This window comes from Lampris incognitus, chromosome 8 (genome assembly GCF_029633865.1).
Source record: "Lampris incognitus isolate fLamInc1 chromosome 8, fLamInc1.hap2, whole genome shotgun sequence".
Classification (NCBI taxonomy): domain Eukaryota; kingdom Metazoa; phylum Chordata; class Actinopteri; order Lampriformes; family Lampridae; genus Lampris; species Lampris incognitus.
Genome location: NC_079218.1, coordinates 23131064 through 23148978, shown reverse-complemented (window position 1 = coordinate 23148978; position 17915 = coordinate 23131064). Strand labels below are relative to the sequence as shown.

At 43.7% G+C, this 17915-nt stretch overlaps 1 protein-coding gene across 2 annotated transcripts in view; it reads right to left on the bottom strand.

Annotated features, from left to right (window-relative positions):
• The window catches only part of zbtb16a (zinc finger and BTB domain containing 16a), a 145163-nt gene that overhangs the window by 62177 nt on the left and 65071 nt on the right, over positions 1-17915 (bottom strand). For both annotated transcript variants that reach the window (XM_056284713.1, XM_056284712.1), the window contains exon 4: positions 1398-1484. In XM_056284713.1, the coding sequence (XP_056140688.1) occupies positions 1398-1484 (87 nt within the window). The remainder of the gene's footprint in view (positions 1-1397; positions 1485-17915) is intronic.

Sequence of the window (17915 nt, the reverse complement as noted above, 5' to 3'; positions counted from 1 at the left end):
TGCCCCATAGGACTCCCCCTCCCCACCCCCTCCCCCACCACCACCCCCGCTGTCAAGGGGAGGGGGGGTCAAGAGGGGCAAACCTCAAGACGTGTGGATGAAAAAGTGGGGCCACCCAGCGGGACAAGAAGCATCTGGGCCGCGGCTTTTGAACGGAAGATGTTGAACATGATGATGATGACGATGACGACGACGACGACGTGTATAGGAATGCAGCATATTTTTGGTGACCAATTTCTGGTCAGAATTTCCATTTCTAGTAATGTCTTCCCCTTTTTTTCATTTTGAAAATTAAAAAAAAAAATCTGTCAGGCAGTTATTAGAGAAGAAATGTCCTGAATGTTAAATGTTGACAGGACAATCTGCAGATGACCAAGGTCATAGGATGATGTACTATATGCCCCCCCTACACACACGGTCATTCTGCACGCACACTACTTTAAACATGCAGCAGTCAATGGCCTTGCCCTCCGTTACATCTGAGGGGCACCACTCTCCTCATCATCCCTGAATAAAAATACTTGATTAACAACCTAGGGGTTTTCTAGACCATCATGCATCTGCTGCATGGAGATTTGCTTTTTTCCCTATTTACTTCTTGGCACCTAGTTTGCCCTCCTTGTTTTCCTCATTTTCCTAGGTGCCCTGATAAACAGCATTAGCCTGTCAAGTTTCCCGGTTTGTTGATTAATGTCTTGATTTAGGGCCAGTGGGACTCATCCGAGACGATGTGATCCACGTATCTGTCAGTCCATCCCTCAGCCTGTCCCAGATAGCCAGAGAAGGGTGAAGGGTGGTAACCTTCCAAAACATGGATTTTACAACCACATACCCAGGGCAGGAGTCAGCAGGGCCTCATAATCCGACTCCAATGCATTTCATGAAGCTTTGATTTCATGAAATTATTTTGTTGCCTCCAAATTTTGAATCAATACTCATCAATTTTCACAACTTATTCGCACCGTCTTGATTATCTTTAGACATTCCTCTTGAAGCCCGCGAATGCAAAACAATGCTTACGTTGATCAAATTAAATGTTGATGGAGACTTGGCGGAGCTGCCTTGACTTTAGAAACTGAGGGTCTCCACTGTGGTATGAGGAGCGAGAGAGAGAGAGAGAGAGAGAGAGAGAGAGAGAGAGAGAGAGAGAGAGAGAGAGAGAGAGAGAGAGAGAGTAGCAAGAGACTACGAAAGGGAACCTGCATAAAAATGTTTTACAGTCTCGTTGAAGAAACAGCCCATGTGGTCCATCTGTCTCTTCCATGTATGTACACAGTGCGTGTGCATGGATACACCTTTTGCATGTTTTGTGTGTTTATCTTACAGTGTATGCATATGTGCGTGTGTTTGCACACAGCGGCTTGTGCATGCGAGTGTGTGCTTGTGCGTGTCCCTACCAGTGTGGATCTGCCGGTGAGCCTCCAGGGATTCTTCTGTCTGGAACTGGGCGCCACACTGGTCACACACAATGGCCTTCTCACCAGCTGGAGAAAAGACAAAGACTAGGTCTTAATACGCAAAGCCACAAGTACCGCTCTGAAATGAGTCGGGAAACACAACTGCTCATATATTGTATGTATTTAATCCAATACAGAGAAGTATCAGGAATCAGGAACACTGTTATTTCATGTCATGTATTTGCGTACATGAAATGAAATGAGATATTGTTTCCCCCAGCCCACAGCAGTGCAACACAGACAAAAACACATATCTAAAAACTACAAGACCACATATCAAACTACAAAAAAAAAATCACTGTCTGAGAGAGTGAATGCCAGGATGACTGTCAGAACTGCTGGTCTACATGGGCTAGCAGTTAGCTTAGCCTGCCCTGCTTCCACATCCTGTCAGACAAAAAAAAAAAAACTTTTAGTTGCAAAATGCAACTTTTAGAGACCAAAAACAGCTTATAGAAGGGACACTTGATTTTTTTTAAGCATGATTCATTACCATATTCCATACATACAAAGTCCCTTTAAAAAAAAAAACAAAGAGCAACTCACACTGTAAAAAGGAAAAAACAAAAACAAAACAAGCTATTCTGTTTTTTGGCTGGTGTGCCGATTTCATCCAGTAAAATGCATGCAATACTTGTATGCAAATCAGCAGCCCACTGGCAACATTAACTACAAAGATGGCACGCTGACACCGTGGCGTCTCGTTTCATGACCGTGTTCAACACCGGCGTTAAAGAAGCAAAGCTTCTGCAGAGAAAAAAGTTTCTGCTGAATCTGGTTAAAATTCACTGGCTACTGGGACTTGCATTCGCCTCCTCCCACATTCACTGATGTTCTGACAAAGTTCAAGGGTTCGCACAAACTGAAGAAATTCGACTCGCGTAAAGAACTGAATTTATTGGGGGAGAAAATAAAAACATTTTAGGACTAATCCCTCACTCTACATCAAATTGACAGTCCTGAAGTATTCCTCAGCTGCTCCTTTGCAGTACACTAACCTTACTGCCGCTTGTGCAATGCTGTTGTAACATGCATTGTTTATGTAAGTGGATAGAGTACATAGCCCTCCAGCCATTGTCTTGATTGGCATGTTCACCTAAACCTTTCATTGCTATTAAAGTTTATAAGAGAGCAACCTTGTACAAACAGTGACAGGAGACAAGATCTTAACATGCACAGACTGGGGCTGCATGCTGGAAGACAGATCAGATCAGGCCCAGGCAATGACTTTTTATGGTTTGGCAGAAAGTACTGTACATGCCAAACACATCACCCATAAAATACACATACACAGGAACACACATAATCTCCGCCAAGGTGTGTGTGTGTGCGTGCGTGGCTGTTTCAATGCAAGCACATAGCAATCTCGCAAAACCAGACATTGGTTTGTTCTTGGCACAGTCTCCCGGGTTACAACACCTCCAGAGAGCGAAAGAGCACAATAAGAAAAAAACAGGAAGTCAATTCTTAGATGACGAAAAAAAAAAGTTTGTGAGATGGTTTGCGGGTTTTGCAACCACGGTTACATTAGGGAACGGCCTGTACTGTAATAAGCCCTACCAAAAGCAGAAATGACACGTGGGCTGTGCATGACAGAGTGTGCCTGCCAGTTCAGCCCTTATGCAACAAGTTATGCAAAAATAATAATAAAAAACAAAAAAAACACAAAAAAACAAAGATGCACCACAGTAATTTAGCGCGATAAGAACACAAGTCTCTGTGATGCCACCTTTAAAACCAACACAGCTTAGATTTACCAAGAGGTTACATCCTGGCTCAACAACTCTGCAAAAATATGAACCAAAGCAGTGAACCAAGTCATTTTTTTGCTGCATGTTAGACAGGCATAACTTTTTGCATGAGCATATGGGATCACCGTGTCAAATGCAGAGATGAGCATGTGGCCAAATTGAGAGCCACTTAAGTGTTTGAGAGCAAAACACGTAGTGGCAATGTCGACCCCTTTTCGACCTGACCCACTCACTCATGTCTGCCATTTGCATTAATCAGGCAGTCACTCTGTTGCGCTGTTGTATTCCCTGATTCATCATTATTCAATCCACTACAGATACTATTATTCTAGCCTGTGGCTCACTGAGCAGTCCTTTTAACAGGGAAAAAAAAACAAAAAAAAACACCACGCTAACCTGTGTTTGAGTCGAAGATTGATCCAACTTAGCGATTGACCTTCTCCACAATAACGGGAAGAGTTTTGTGAACATAGAGGAGCAAGGCAGGCTCAAGCTCAAAGAAAAGCATAATTTTTGCTGAGTTGTACTGTTGACTGTAGCTACCGTGAAAATTATTATAATTTTTTTTTTTTTTTTTTAGTGCTTGAACAAAAAGTGCAGAGCACAGCCCTGACTTGGTGCTCATAGACACTGGTGTCTGAGCAAGACCAAGACTGGTCTTGTGGGAGGCCAACAGCAGTGTGTTAAATGAGCTTAAGATGAGAGTTTAGTGCAGGGCGTGCCCTAGCTTGTGGCACTGGGACATAAATTGTAAGGAAACTCCCGCATGGTGCCTGCTTTAAGACGGACGTAGCGGCGCGAGGTGCCCTGTTGATGGAGGTCATTGTGGGGTGCTGGGGGAAGGAAAAGTGGGAGCACTGGAAACAGGGGTGCAACAGGCAGGCAGCCACCCAGTGAGATTCCCTTGCTGGTTGGCTAAGTATTAACCGGAGGGGCCCTCTGCTTGGTAACAACAGCAGCCACCACATCCCCCTGCCAAATTAAAGCAATAAATCTTTAGGCCTCTTTGATTGGGGTGAACTTGTTAGTTGGGAAAAGAAAGGAGGGGTACAGGAACCACCTCTGTGACATGAACGGTTACTCTCTTCAAGTGTCCAAAGTAACTACCTATCCTCACGCACATCTGTACACGCACAAATAAAAAAAAATAAACATGCACAGGCACCTGGGCCTACGGACCCATTCAGACACATACTGTACCATCTAAAAATAAAATAAAAATAAAATAAAAATACAATCTTTTCTTCATGAAGACACGATTGTTCACTTTTAACGGCAAAGGAATGACCCCCCCCATTCAAAAGTCATGTGGTTGGCAGTATTTTGAGAGCGCAAGAACAAAAAATGTCTGAATGTATGATGAATGAGAACCCTAAAAGTTGATATGAAATGGAATAATTTTTAATTACCTGCTAATTCTGAGAGAAACAGGGAAATTGAAACATGCAACAAAAAAAAGTGGTCTATCTGAATAGTTGTCAATATTGCCATCTTTTCTATTCGTGAGGAGGTCCGTATTGTGTTGTGACAGATTCAGCCCTTAGCTGTGATAACCATTACCCCACTGTGTTCAGTCGTGTGTGTGTGTGTGTGTGTGTGTGTGTGTGTGTGTGTGTGTGTGTGTGTGTGTGTGTGTGTGTGTGTGTGTGTGTGAGAGAGAGAGGGGGGTGGTCAGGTGCCACATGCCACTAACGCCACTTCCCTTTTCGTTTCCCTTTCAGAAACATTTCACAACTGTTGTTGCAGAAGAGTGTAGCGCTGTTTTAAATTAAGTCATGTCAAAGACAGAACTAGAGAGACACCGGTGTCAAAGGGAAATCAGTTTCCATGACTTTTCACTTAGATATATACACGGCAGCCATTGCTCAAAGGAGGTCATATCATTCAGTATTAACCATGGGTGGAAGTCTCAACAGTCTGTAAATGGGCCGTGTGATGTTTAGCCGGTCACTAAATACAAACCCCCCCCAACTGGGGGTACTGGGTAGCGTAGTGGTCTATTCTGTTGCCTACTAACACGGGGATCCTGGTTCGAATCCCCGTGCTACCTCCGGCTTGGTCGGGTGTCCCTACAGACACAATCGACTCTGTGCATAACTGTAGTCCACTGACCTCTGATTTCTATGAGGTTTGGTTTCTATTCTATGAGGATACTCATCCTCATAATTGTGGATGTAACTTGATATGTATAACTTGAAACTTTTCACCCGCTTGCTGATGGGGGAAGGTGAAAGTTTGTCGAAAATTCTGTGCATGTCATTGACATTTATCCATGGTAAATCTTGGAGGCAACGTGAAAAATAAGTCATTGTCAATAGCGCACGCCAACAAACAGGAAACTGGTATGACTGCTGCAGTAGAAACCGGAAATCAGTGGACTACAGTTATGCACAGAGCCGATTGGTCGTGTCTGCAGGTGGGGCGCCTGTTCAGGGGGGAGGGGGAACTGGGGGGGAATAGCGTCATCCTCCAATGCGCTACGTCTTCCTGGCGAAACTCCTCACTGTCAGGTGAAAAGAAGCGGCTGGCGACTCCACATGTAAGCATGTAGCAGTCTGCAGCCCTCCCTGGCTTGGCAGATGGGGTGGAGCAGCAACTGGGATGGCTCAGAAGAGTAGGGTAATTGGAAAAACTGGGGAGAAAAAGGGGGGAAAAAAACCCAACCCCCCCCCCCCCCCACAAAAAAAAAATTATGTGATCCCGGTGAAAAATTTTGCTAAATATATGCCATCTCAATGGGTAAAAATACAATTTTACAAATCAAATCAATTTTATTTGTATAGCCCAATATCACAAATTACAAATTTGCCTCAGTGGGCTTAACAGCAACACAACATACTGTACTTAGACCCTCTCATCGGATAAGGAAAAACTCCCTTAAAAAAAAACCCCTTTAACAGGGAGAAAAAAAATAGGAAGAATCCTCAGGGAGATCAACCGAGGAGGGGTCTCTCTCCCAAGATGTTGTGTTTACACAATTTACATAATACAACATTGAAAGAGGATAACACAATTATGATGGACTTATAAAATTTATGAAGAATATGATGCACAGGATGCCAAGCAGTGTCCAGGCGCCAACAGAATAGTCCAGGACCCAAGCCACGCAACCAGCGTCGTCATGTTAAAAAAAAAAAAATATATATATGGATTTATAAAAAATAAAATGTGATGAGGGGAATGGCCCTAATGTTATAATTTTGCATGACCTCAGTAATATTTCCAGGATATATGATGAATTTTATCATTTTCCAGGCACTTTCCATAACAGAAAAACTAGTCTATAATATTCTGTGGTTTTCCAGGACTCATGGGAACTCGAAAGGATCAGTAATTAAACTCAACAATGCTGCAACGTCAGGTGAAGCAGCATGACATACTCACGTTTTTTTTTTTTAATCAAAAATATATTTGAAACTTGACATCAGATTTTTTGAAAATTGACCTTGCACACTGAAATGTGATGTCAAAGTTTCAAAAATTGATAATGTCTTTGAAATTTTATATTTGGTGAATTTGGATATCAGCAATTTTGCCACACCCACAATTGTTCCTTGTGGTGAAATGTAACATTCTCTGAAAAAGCATGTCAAATTTTTTTCAAGTTTAATAAGATAACTTGATAGACATCTGAACCTTTGATAGACTTGAAAATCATGTCATAATCTGCGTTGATATTCACTTTTTTTAAGCCTAATTATGCATTTTGCAAATTGATATAAAAATGCTTTATAACCAGTTCAACATACAGTTTCAATTAATTTAATAGATACTGAAATTTGACATTAGATATTAAACTCGACATCGACTTTAAAATACCTGATATCCAATTTCAAAACTATAAATCATTCAATCAATCAGTTTTATTTAAAGTGCAGAATCACTGTGCAGCATGGTCCTAATACACTTTACAATTAAAAAGAATACATGGGACAAAACATACAGCACACAACTAACATTAAAATGAAAATAAAACAACCACTTTAAAAAAAAAACTATGGTATGTTTAAAAAAAAATTCAATATTTATTTCTTCATTTATTATCTAGCCATATCGCACAATTTCTTTGAATTTACACAGGACATTAAAAATTGCCACCCACCCCCCCTTTTCAGACAGTCAGAAACAAATAAAGATATCAAACTTAAAAATCTTGATATCAACTTTCAAGAGCGCTGGTGAAAATTCAAAAACAGAAAAAATATTGCAAAAGGTGTAGTATCAGTTTGAAAAAAATCAACTTCGGTTGTTTTTTTTTGCATCGAAAGTTTGATTAATGCTGAAATAGCATGGCATACATACAAAACTAGTTCCTTTTAATTCTTGCAGACTTCACCTCCCTCTACACACCCTCCATCGACATGGTTTCCTCCGTTTTGTCATAACTGTTGAAAGTTGCATCACTACATCATCACCCCAGGCCATTTTAGGCTCTGTCAGTTTCATATTTTTTTATGTAGATGAACTTGTGGTTGCACATTGCCTCTGAAGGATAAAGGAGACTCAATGTACTGTGTTGGTTTCACACCACGCATGCACGCATGCACGCACATGAGCACACAATCACACACATGCACACGCCTGTGTGCACACACACTGTTTTGAGGTTTGCACATACTCTGTGTGCCACCTAGGTCTGCTTTGCTAAACCTGTCCAAAGCAAATTGCTTATTCACTGGATCAGATGAGCAAAGACTGTCCTACTGCATCCTAGAAGCTCTTAAAAAGTCACATGATGCAGGGGGAGATTAAATGGTCTGGCACGATTTGTCTACACTGGAGGTATACCCCTTCGGGGGCATTATTTCAGGCCACTACAAAGGAGGATGTTTGCTGTGATGTGTTTGTAGACATGCTCAACACAGACAAATGTGCATCAGCACGTGTTTATATTTACAAGCCAGTATGTGACTGAATGTGGGCAGTCAGAGAGCACCAGCTTTGCAGCCCCCGAACCCCCCCACTCCCACACACACACAAATATAGAAGCACGCACACACTCAAGCACGTGCACCATGACTACCACACACTCGCATCATAAAGCTCGGCCTCTGATGTGATCTCATAAAGCAAGCAGGCGTTCAGAAGTTATTCTCATTCAGCAAAAGATGTGGTTTAACAGGGAAAGAGAGGAAAAGGCCCCATTTGTTTTAGGAAAAATCAATGCTGCCTCTCCATAATAGTTCTTGTCAAAGACTAAATATTTTTTGGGGGGGGGGTTATTGCATACTTGGATCTGGAGTTTTGACACACACTGTTCCACAATACTTGCACAGATTGCTTATGCTGGACTTGCAACAGATGTCTCTCTTCAGGGTGAAGCAGACTAAACAGAATCTTTTATCAAAGACATTATGCAGAATCCAACATTTTAAGAGTTAGCCAACCTGTGTGCTTTTGTGCAAAATCGGGCACCATGTCGATCCTGGAGCTCCCAAACGCAGAAGTCCTACATAAAATGCAAAAACTGCCGTGCTCTTTTTATATCAGCCTGTTATTTGGGCAATTTCAGAAGCTAAACCCAACTGTCCCGTGCCACACATTGTCAAAATGTTCTATATATGCCAGAAAATCAGCTTGCTGCTCACATCGATTAAGGATAGTATGTGAAAAAACAAAACAAAAACTAATACACAGTGGAAATCATAGACATCTTGAAATGTCGAGTAAAGGCAGGCAAAAAAAACCACAAAAAAAAAACAACCAGAAGAGGAAGCTGGCCCAGTAGTCAAATAATTTGAACTTATTATTCATTGAATGAAATAAAGTAATTAATTTATAATAACCAAAATCTACTGTCATTTTAGTAACTGACAGGAAAATCAAAAACTATGCTGAAGCCAGCCACCCAAAGAGTCTATCATGTCTGTTGCACAAAACACACAATTCATCTAATTATATATTTTATTAACCCCTATGGGGAAATTCATCCCCTGCATTTAACCCATCCTAGCTGTGCAGCTAGGAACAGCGGGCAGCTGCACCAACCGGGGACCAACTGCAGTTCTTCTCTCCATTGCCTTGCTCAGGGGCACAGACAGGAGTATTAACCCTAACATGCATGTCTTTTTGATGGTGGGAGGAAACCGGAGCACCCGGAGGAAACCCACACAAATGCGGGGAGAACATGCAAACTCCACACAGAAAGGAACTGGGGTGGCCTGGGGTTCGAACCCAGGACCTTCTTGTTGTGAGGCCACAGTGCTAACCACTGGGCCACCTTACCGCCAAATGTCTGTGTAAGTCATCACACTCCGGCAAATACAGCTACAACACAGCCCTAGTGTACATCAGCCCCTCCACCTGAGGGCAAGTCTTTTGCAATGCTCATATAAATTCCAGTATATCAGTGCTGTCCAAATAACACAGAACACTGTTGTATTGTCATCGACACACCACACATATTATCCAAGAGAAAACCCCTGACTTAACCTGAAATACAGAACAAACAAACCAAAACACAGATCGTGAAGACATGCTTTCAGAAAAATTGCCACATTAGGTGAACTCCATCCATCCATTGTCTTAACCGCTTATCCTGCTCTCAGGGTCGTGGGGGTGCTGGAGCCTATTCCAGCAGTCACTGGGCGGCTGGTGAGGAGACGCCCTGGACAGGCTGCCAAGCTATCACAGGGCAGACACACACACACACACACACACATTCCTAGGGACAATCTAGTATGGCCAATTCATCTGACTTACATGTCTTTGGACTGTGGGAGGAAACCGGAGCCCCCGGAGAAAACCCACACAGACACGGGGAGAACATGCAAACTCCACACAGAGGACGACCCAGGACGACCCACCAAGGTTGGACTACCCGGGGCTAGAACCCAGGACCTTCTTGCTGTGAGGCGACCACGCTAACCACTGCGCCACCATGCCCCCGTGAACTATAAACACATTTAGCAAATATGATCTATGAACCTTAATTTGAATCTACTTATGAAATAGTCATTTGCTTGGGGGGGGGGGGGTCAGAGACAGAGGGGCTTTAGCAGAATAGGACACAATGCAATTTTCAAAATTTCCCAGTGCAACAGATGGATAGCTTCACAGTGGCAGTGGCATTTTGATAATACCCTCCTCAGTGCATACATATTTGCCCAGGAAGGTGCCACAAGTGGCTGGATTCTGATTGCTCTCAGCATTAGTATAAATTGTAAATTAGAAGGCTAATTACAAAGTATCTGTTGATGACAGACTGATATCCTACTAAATGGTTTCAGCAGTGACAACAGGCTGGGGGGGGGTGAGCAAGAGAGAGAGATAGAGAGAGAGAGAGAGAGAGAGAGAGAGAGAGAGAGAGAGAGAGAGAGAGAGAGAGAGAGAGAGAGAGAGAGAGAAAGACAGAGGCAGACAAACAGATCAGGGTAGAGAGAGTCAGAGAGAGAGAGAGAGAGAGAGAGAGAGAGAGAGAGAGAGAGAGAGAGAAAGACAGAGGCAGACAAACAGATCAGGGGAGAGAGAGTCAGAGAGAGAGAGAGAGTGACAGACGGAGGAAGGGAGGGAGGCTACTCAGGCAGACAAACACAGTAACCAACAAAAACAGACTGGCTGTTCACTGAGCCTACATAAATGGCTTACGTAAGATAGTACACTCAGTACCGAAAACCAGCAAAAATCCATAAACACACAGACACACACAAACACAGTCAGAACAATGAGCGTAGACACCACAGCCCCCTCCATCTCTTTACCTTCAGCATTATAACGAGCCGTACTGTACAATTTTATTTACACCTGCCTCTTATCAGTCGTGGAACAGCACAAAGGCTGCCAATTGAAAAGGACAGGCCCTACCTAGCACTGCTTGTACCTTATGCTTGGGTAAGTGTGTACTGCCGCGCTCCCAGCACGTTTTTATCAAGGCTCAAGAAACTCTGGGCCCGTGCCAGGGTTCATCTCAAAATATAGGAAAAAAAAAATAAACCCAACACTGGGCACGGGCGCCATCGTTTCTATCTCACTCACTCACTCACTCACTCACTCACTCACACACACACACACACACACACACACACACACACACACACACACACGCATGCAAACAGGGGATGAGAGGCAACAGTGTGATTATAACACCACTCCTGCATGCACGGACATTTGCACTCCCGTTTGCGACGCGACAGCCCGTTTGCAACCCGACACAAAACGCACAGGGTCTCAGCCTCAACGTGCAGACGACACACACTCGCATCCTCGCCAGCGCGGCGAGCACACCGGTGGCACACGGGCACACATGAATCAGCTGCATGTGGCACACAGACAGATGGCACCGCGGCACCTATAGAAGACGTGTTGTGTGTTGGTCCTTGCGACTGTCAGGAAGACATAGGTGTGCACGCACACACACACACACACACACACACACACACACACACAGAACTGTCTTCATAGTGAGAGCAAACACACTGCTGTAGATAAGACAGCTGTAGATAATCTCTTTTTTTGCGCGAAAAAAAAATGACAAGCCATCGAAAGCACGGGAACATGTTCAGTCCCAATGATATTCTTATCGACAGAGAGGAAAAGGAAATCAAAGGGAAAAAGAAGGAGAGCGAGAGAGAGCGAGAGAGGGGGGGGGGGGAGACAGAGAAACAGATGAAGACAGAGAATATTCAGGTCGCATTTGACAGCTTTACGGTCTGTTGCACCGAATGGGATGTCTAGGGACGTGGCAAAGCAGACAAATATTGACTTGCAGAGCGTGCAAAGGCGCGCGCACACACACACACACACACACACACACACACACACACACACACACACACACACACACACACACACACACACACACACACACACGGCACTTCCACATAAAGGTTCTAAATTCAACCCCTTCAAAACGGATGAGCTCCCATTGTACCAACAGTCACTCCTATTCTTTTCTTTCAGTTTAATCTTTATTTATTTATTTCCCCAGTTCAACCCCTTAATCCATTTTGGCTTCAGACCAATTTGTTTGTCAAGTAGGGTCCAAGACCATCTTTCACTTTTCTATTCCAAGTTTCTCCTTCCCTCTCTCGCCTTACTTTTTCTGCACAGTGAATGCATTTTCAGAGTTCTTGACCTAAAAGGAGGGCAGGGGCTCCCAGTCCAGCAACTCATCCCTCCTTTCTTGGTCTCCCTCTCTTCCTCGCCTTTCATTTGAACTCTCTTGGCGATAGATGGACCTAGTTCAGTGCTTGGACCCGGCATTGTGTCAACACACACGCTGAGGGCTGAAGAAAACCAACACATACACATGCGAGCACTCATATGTGCGCATGCACATGCGCGCACACACACACACACACACACACACACACACACACACACACACACTCACTTACAATATATCTGTCCAACAACCCGACTGCCAGTATGGACAGCAATTACACTGTTGGTGCCAGACACTGACCAAATGTTTCAAAACACCCCCGACCCCTCCACTCCCCCCTGCGCTCTCCTCCTCCTTGGCTGCCCCTGGAGGTGAAAGGTGCCATGTGTTTTCAGCTTTTCTTTCCACCCCCCTCTGTTTTCAGAAAAGAGAATAAAACGAGGCCTTGACATGTATCCGTGTGCTCCTGCAGGCCATGGTAGCTGCCGGACACAAAGGCCTCTTAAAGTCCTTCGCATGTATATGTTTGTGCATGCGTGCGTGCGTGTGTGCGTGTGTGTGTGTGTGTGTGTGTGTGTGTGTGTACACATGCACGTGTGTTAAGCAGAGCAAGGAAGGAAACAAGAGCTGGACGCAAAGAGGAACCACCCGGGGCTCTCCTGGTGTGAAGTGGCAGGAAGTGAGTTTAGGTTATTCCAAAGTGCCAAAGTGGACCCTTTCTCACGGGCCCCGGGGCCTGGAATTAATAGATGCTAGTTGGGCTTATTCGGCTGTCGGTGGTGGGGTCCTTTCGTCTCAAATTACAAAATGAGTGACCCTCTGGACTCTGAGGAAACTATACTTTTATATTTTTAGTGTACCCAAGTCTATTTTTAGAAGAAGGAGAAAAAAAAAGAAAAGGGCTTGCAGAGATTGCAGCAGAGTTGAGACCAAATCTGAATTACAGTCAGATGTTCTGAGGTGTGCCGAAAGGTCTCGTGCTAAATTCTTCGAGGAAGAAGCGGTGAACTCTGCACCAGTAAACCCGAGGAGGGTTAAGCGTTGACCTAGAACAGCCAGTCACGGTAGCTATCTCGATATAACCAACGCTAACTGCCTGTATACAGTGCCCCTGGCACCTCTGAACCACCAACCACAAAACATGTTCGAGTGCATTCGTGAAAACCTGACATCACAGCAGAACACTGGTGACATTCACAGCCTAAAGCAATATTACACACACTCTTCCAGCAGGTGCTTTAATCCAAACCGACTTCCAGGAGCCAGCAGCTAGCAGATAAACTAAAATGTTCCCGCACGGCATCATGCAGCCCTACTATATGATAGTCATATTATAGCAAGTCAGGTATGTGGACGTGCTGCGCCTCCATTTCCTCACATATCACACCCAATTGTACGTCTGACCAACAAACTGCTCTTTTTTTTTTCTTCCAGAAGACCTCAACATTTCCCGACAGTATCATAACGTCAATCGTATATGTCTTTCATACATCATCTCTGATGAGCCTCCGTTATATTTACACAGCTAGTGAACATTCCCGTTGAAGCCCCGTCAGGGTTGAAAACCGTCCGTCTCCTCCTCTCGGCTGCAGCAGAGCAACGTAGCTCCATTCAGACTCCTCTCCTTTACCAAACCAATAACCGTGACACAAACTATCTCATCGAAGATCCCGTCTGGGGACATAACAGTGCGTAAAGACAACATTCGGAGGTGACTGACGTGTGTACATGTTAGGCCGATAGTCTAATTCTGTACATGAGCTTTAGGGGGTGAGGGGGCAGGAGAGAGGGAGAGGGAGGGAGGGAGGGAGACAAACCTGAGCTCCTGACCAGGAGTTGAACCCTCACCCCTGCGACCACCGCAGACTGTTGCCAGGCCTGCTGCTGGGAATCCAGCAATTGACATCCTCTTTACAGTGCTATAAATGCATTTATAGCCAAAAAGAAAAAGGGATAGGGCGGCTGGCAGAGCAGGGCAGAGAAACTCGTTTGGCCTGTCATCCCCCCCCCCCCCTGGGTGTGGTGGTGGTCGTAACGGTTTGAGGTTTAAGGTGACTGCTCTTGAGCTGGATCCAGACGTTGTACCTACGTACCGCGGTGTTTTTCTTACAGCAGCGGTCACAGTTAACTGCCACAGAGTCATAGCACGGGGTCTACGTCCGGCTTCCTGCAAGCACGAGTTTCGTCGTCAGAGGCTGTGGAAACTAATGACTACTGTATGAGGCTTTTTTAAGTCTCTCCCTCTTCTCCATATCCTAATTATTCCTATCCCGTTTTTCCCCTCTTCCCTTCCTCTGCAACGTCGGACTAAATGGCAAAACTTTATGCAGCCGTACACACACTGTGCCTCCTGCCCCACTCTCCCTCTCTTTCTGCAGGTCAATAACCTGTAAAGATTTAGTGTTTAGGGCCCATTATTTCCTGCTTTCAAGTCACACATTGTCAAAGGCAATGCTGAAGTTTATTAAGGCTGGAGACACAGGGCCCGAGGGGGAGGTGAAGAAGTGGGAAGCAGGGAATACAATGATCTCTGGGAAAGTAAAATGGGGAAAAAGAGGATGGAAAACTAGGCGAGGGTGATAACTTCGGCGGGGAATTAGACACTGGGATTATAAATTGAAAGCTAATAGGGATTCAATTCTGGCGGCAAAGCTTGACAAATAATGGAATAAATAAATACCCCCCCCACACACACTAAATAAATAAACTGCACACTGAAAGTCGGGACGGTAACTTTCAAATCCACAATCACTGAAGCTTTTCTAGTACCAACGAGGTGGCTTTATATAATGCCACAACAATCAATCAGTTATTAGATATTAGCTATAAAAATGATAACCAAACAGACAGAGTCTGTGTTTACTTATGTGGGAGAGCTCAACTCTGGAAAAGGGATATTAAGAGTTAATAGAAACAAATGAAGACAATGGCTGAGGCTGCAGATGATGGCGATCTAAATGGAAAAAACAACAGGAAATACTTGAAACATGCAGTTTTTTTTTATTGCACTCAGGTGCATTGATTTAAATACTTGTTTATTTTGCTCCTTTCCAAAATTCTTTTTTTCCCTGCCTGTTAAAACTTTCATATAAAATTTAAGTGGTGATGACTTCAAACGGGGAAATCAGACAAATGAGGTAAATCTCCCAAGCCCTGCTATTTAAAGGCATACTCTGACCTCAAAATACCTTTTATTTTGAGAACTTGTGGTCATCAAGACCTTTATGTCTGCCAAGTGACACATACGGAGGTTCCTAGCGTTTTTCCATTAAGCAATTTGTTGGGGTTTTTTAAAAAAAAAAAAAAGGTGTCTAAGCTAAAATCTCTTTCAATGACTAATGTTAAAAAAAAAAAGAAAAGGTGGGATAAGAACAAACAAGCTTTTAAAAATGATCTGGAAAAGTCCAAGAGTAACTAGCCATTAGCAGGTAAGTCACTCGCTATTGTTCATCGTGCTCAGATCTGCTTTTCAAGAATGGCTGCTGCTTTGCCCTGTGGGGTCCGCTTTGCATTGCCGTCTGCGGGAGCGTCAAACAACCTGAGATATAGATATAGCACAACTCATGCTGTAACAGCAATGACAGCTCCTGGCCAGCAGCCAAGAAGAGTGAAACATGTGTTTGCATGTGTGTCTCGTGGTGTGGGAGGCAGTGGCGGCAACATGTGTGGGTAGTGTGTGGGGGGTGTTCAATCAGCTGAGGCAAAAAGAGGCCAAACGACGACTGTATGGTTCAAAGAGTTCGTCTGTCCTCTCTTTGTTGCTTTTCTATCTAGGCTTTTTACCCCCTCATGCCCCTCTAGGTATGGCTCCCTGTGTGAAACACCAAAAATAGCCTTCCAAGTACAGGCTGCAAGTCTCCATACAGTGCCTCTGGAAGTATCTGTAAGGTAGTCAACCTGTAGGTCCATATCAATGCATAAAACAACAGCACAGCCTATCCGCTGAGAAAAGTCCACTGAAAGGGCCTTCCAAAAAGCCTGTTTACTCCCAAATTGAAATAGTTTTTTTTCTTTTCTTCTGACCGCCAAAATTAGTATTCCAGGGCAACGTGGTTGTTTTCAACAGTTATAACACAATATCTATGCTTCGCTTTTATGCTGCACATCCCAGTGGAATTAGCAGCATAAAAGCAATCCTTGTGTGTCCTGGCTACTTCCAGATGGCTTTGGGAGTGCTTTTATCTTCTCTCTCCCTCTCTCCCTCTCTCTCTTCATACCCCTCACTCGCTCTATCTCCTTTTGCTTTCTCTTGTGTCCGCCTCTCCCCCCCCCCCCACATGAAAGTGCTGTCGGCAGATCGTTGCTTTGCTGGGTTCATTTCTCTCTACATCCAAAAATATAAAAGTTTCAAAGAGCATTTCATGAGGGAGCTCTTCCGTAAATGGGATTCATAGCCTTCTAATCTGTGCTGCGAAATTGATCTAAAAGTTTCCCAGAGCTATTGGCCAACTTACATAATGCAATAAAAAGGTTGTGCCTGAGAGAATATTTACTTTCATTAACATTTATGTCGCAAACAAATCATGGTATCCCTTTCCCAATTGGCACTGTAACAAAAACTAGACCTCGTGCAATTTACAAAATGAAATCGAGATCCTTGGCAATTCTCACATTCAAACACCCTTGTGGTATGCCACAGAACATCACTTAAAAATGTCAAAATAAAACTTGTCAAAACTGTGTCGAAATTTTTTTTTCTATTTTACACAAACAACCAAATACATGATATTATTCATTTGGTTGTCATATAATCTGAATGTTTAAGATAAGAAACGAAACTCTGCCAGGACTGATGGCAAGTAGTTTGACATTTGGATGCCATTGGCATACCAAAAGTAAAACAATACAGCCATGCATTTTACCACTGAGCATCACTGGGCCAAAACCGGACAGTGGGACAATTGTACATAAAATGTGACACACGAGTGTGTGATTGTCCACTGTCACGTAAAGCCTGCTTAAATTACAAGGACTGTCACAATACAATAAAAAAGTGGTCAGATTTGATTGGCTGGGAACTGTTTTTCTACAAATGCTGTTGCATAGCAGATGCTGATTTCAGGAAGGACAAGTGGCAGCGAAAATTTAACTGCCACTGCAATGAATTAGACATCGTTATGTCATTACGAGAACAACGTTTTGCTGTTGGGCTTAATACCAGAGAATTTTGTGTCTTTTTAAGCAGAATAGGAACAGTAGTTATGCCCTGGAAAAGGTTGGACATGTTGACCTGGTTGAAAAACTCTTCACTGACCAGTATGACCCACTGAGAGTCAAGGTTGGTAACAAAGAGCACTGCCAAAGAAAGAAAAACGATTATGTGACATGTTGGTAACCAAGTGTTTAGCAGCCGGGTGCTTGCCAGATACCTTCACAGCTACATTTAACGCATTAGCGCTGTCCCGAATTACAAAACTACATGCCAGCAATGGATAACATTAAGTACATATATGCACGCACACATGCTAAATATTCTTTCATTTAAGCTGGGATGAGACTACACAATATTTTTGGCTTTGACGATGATCACCGTCTCAGATTAGTCAATTATAGTGGCATATATTCTTGCAGCGTCTCGGCCGAGAGACTGGCAATACTACACGT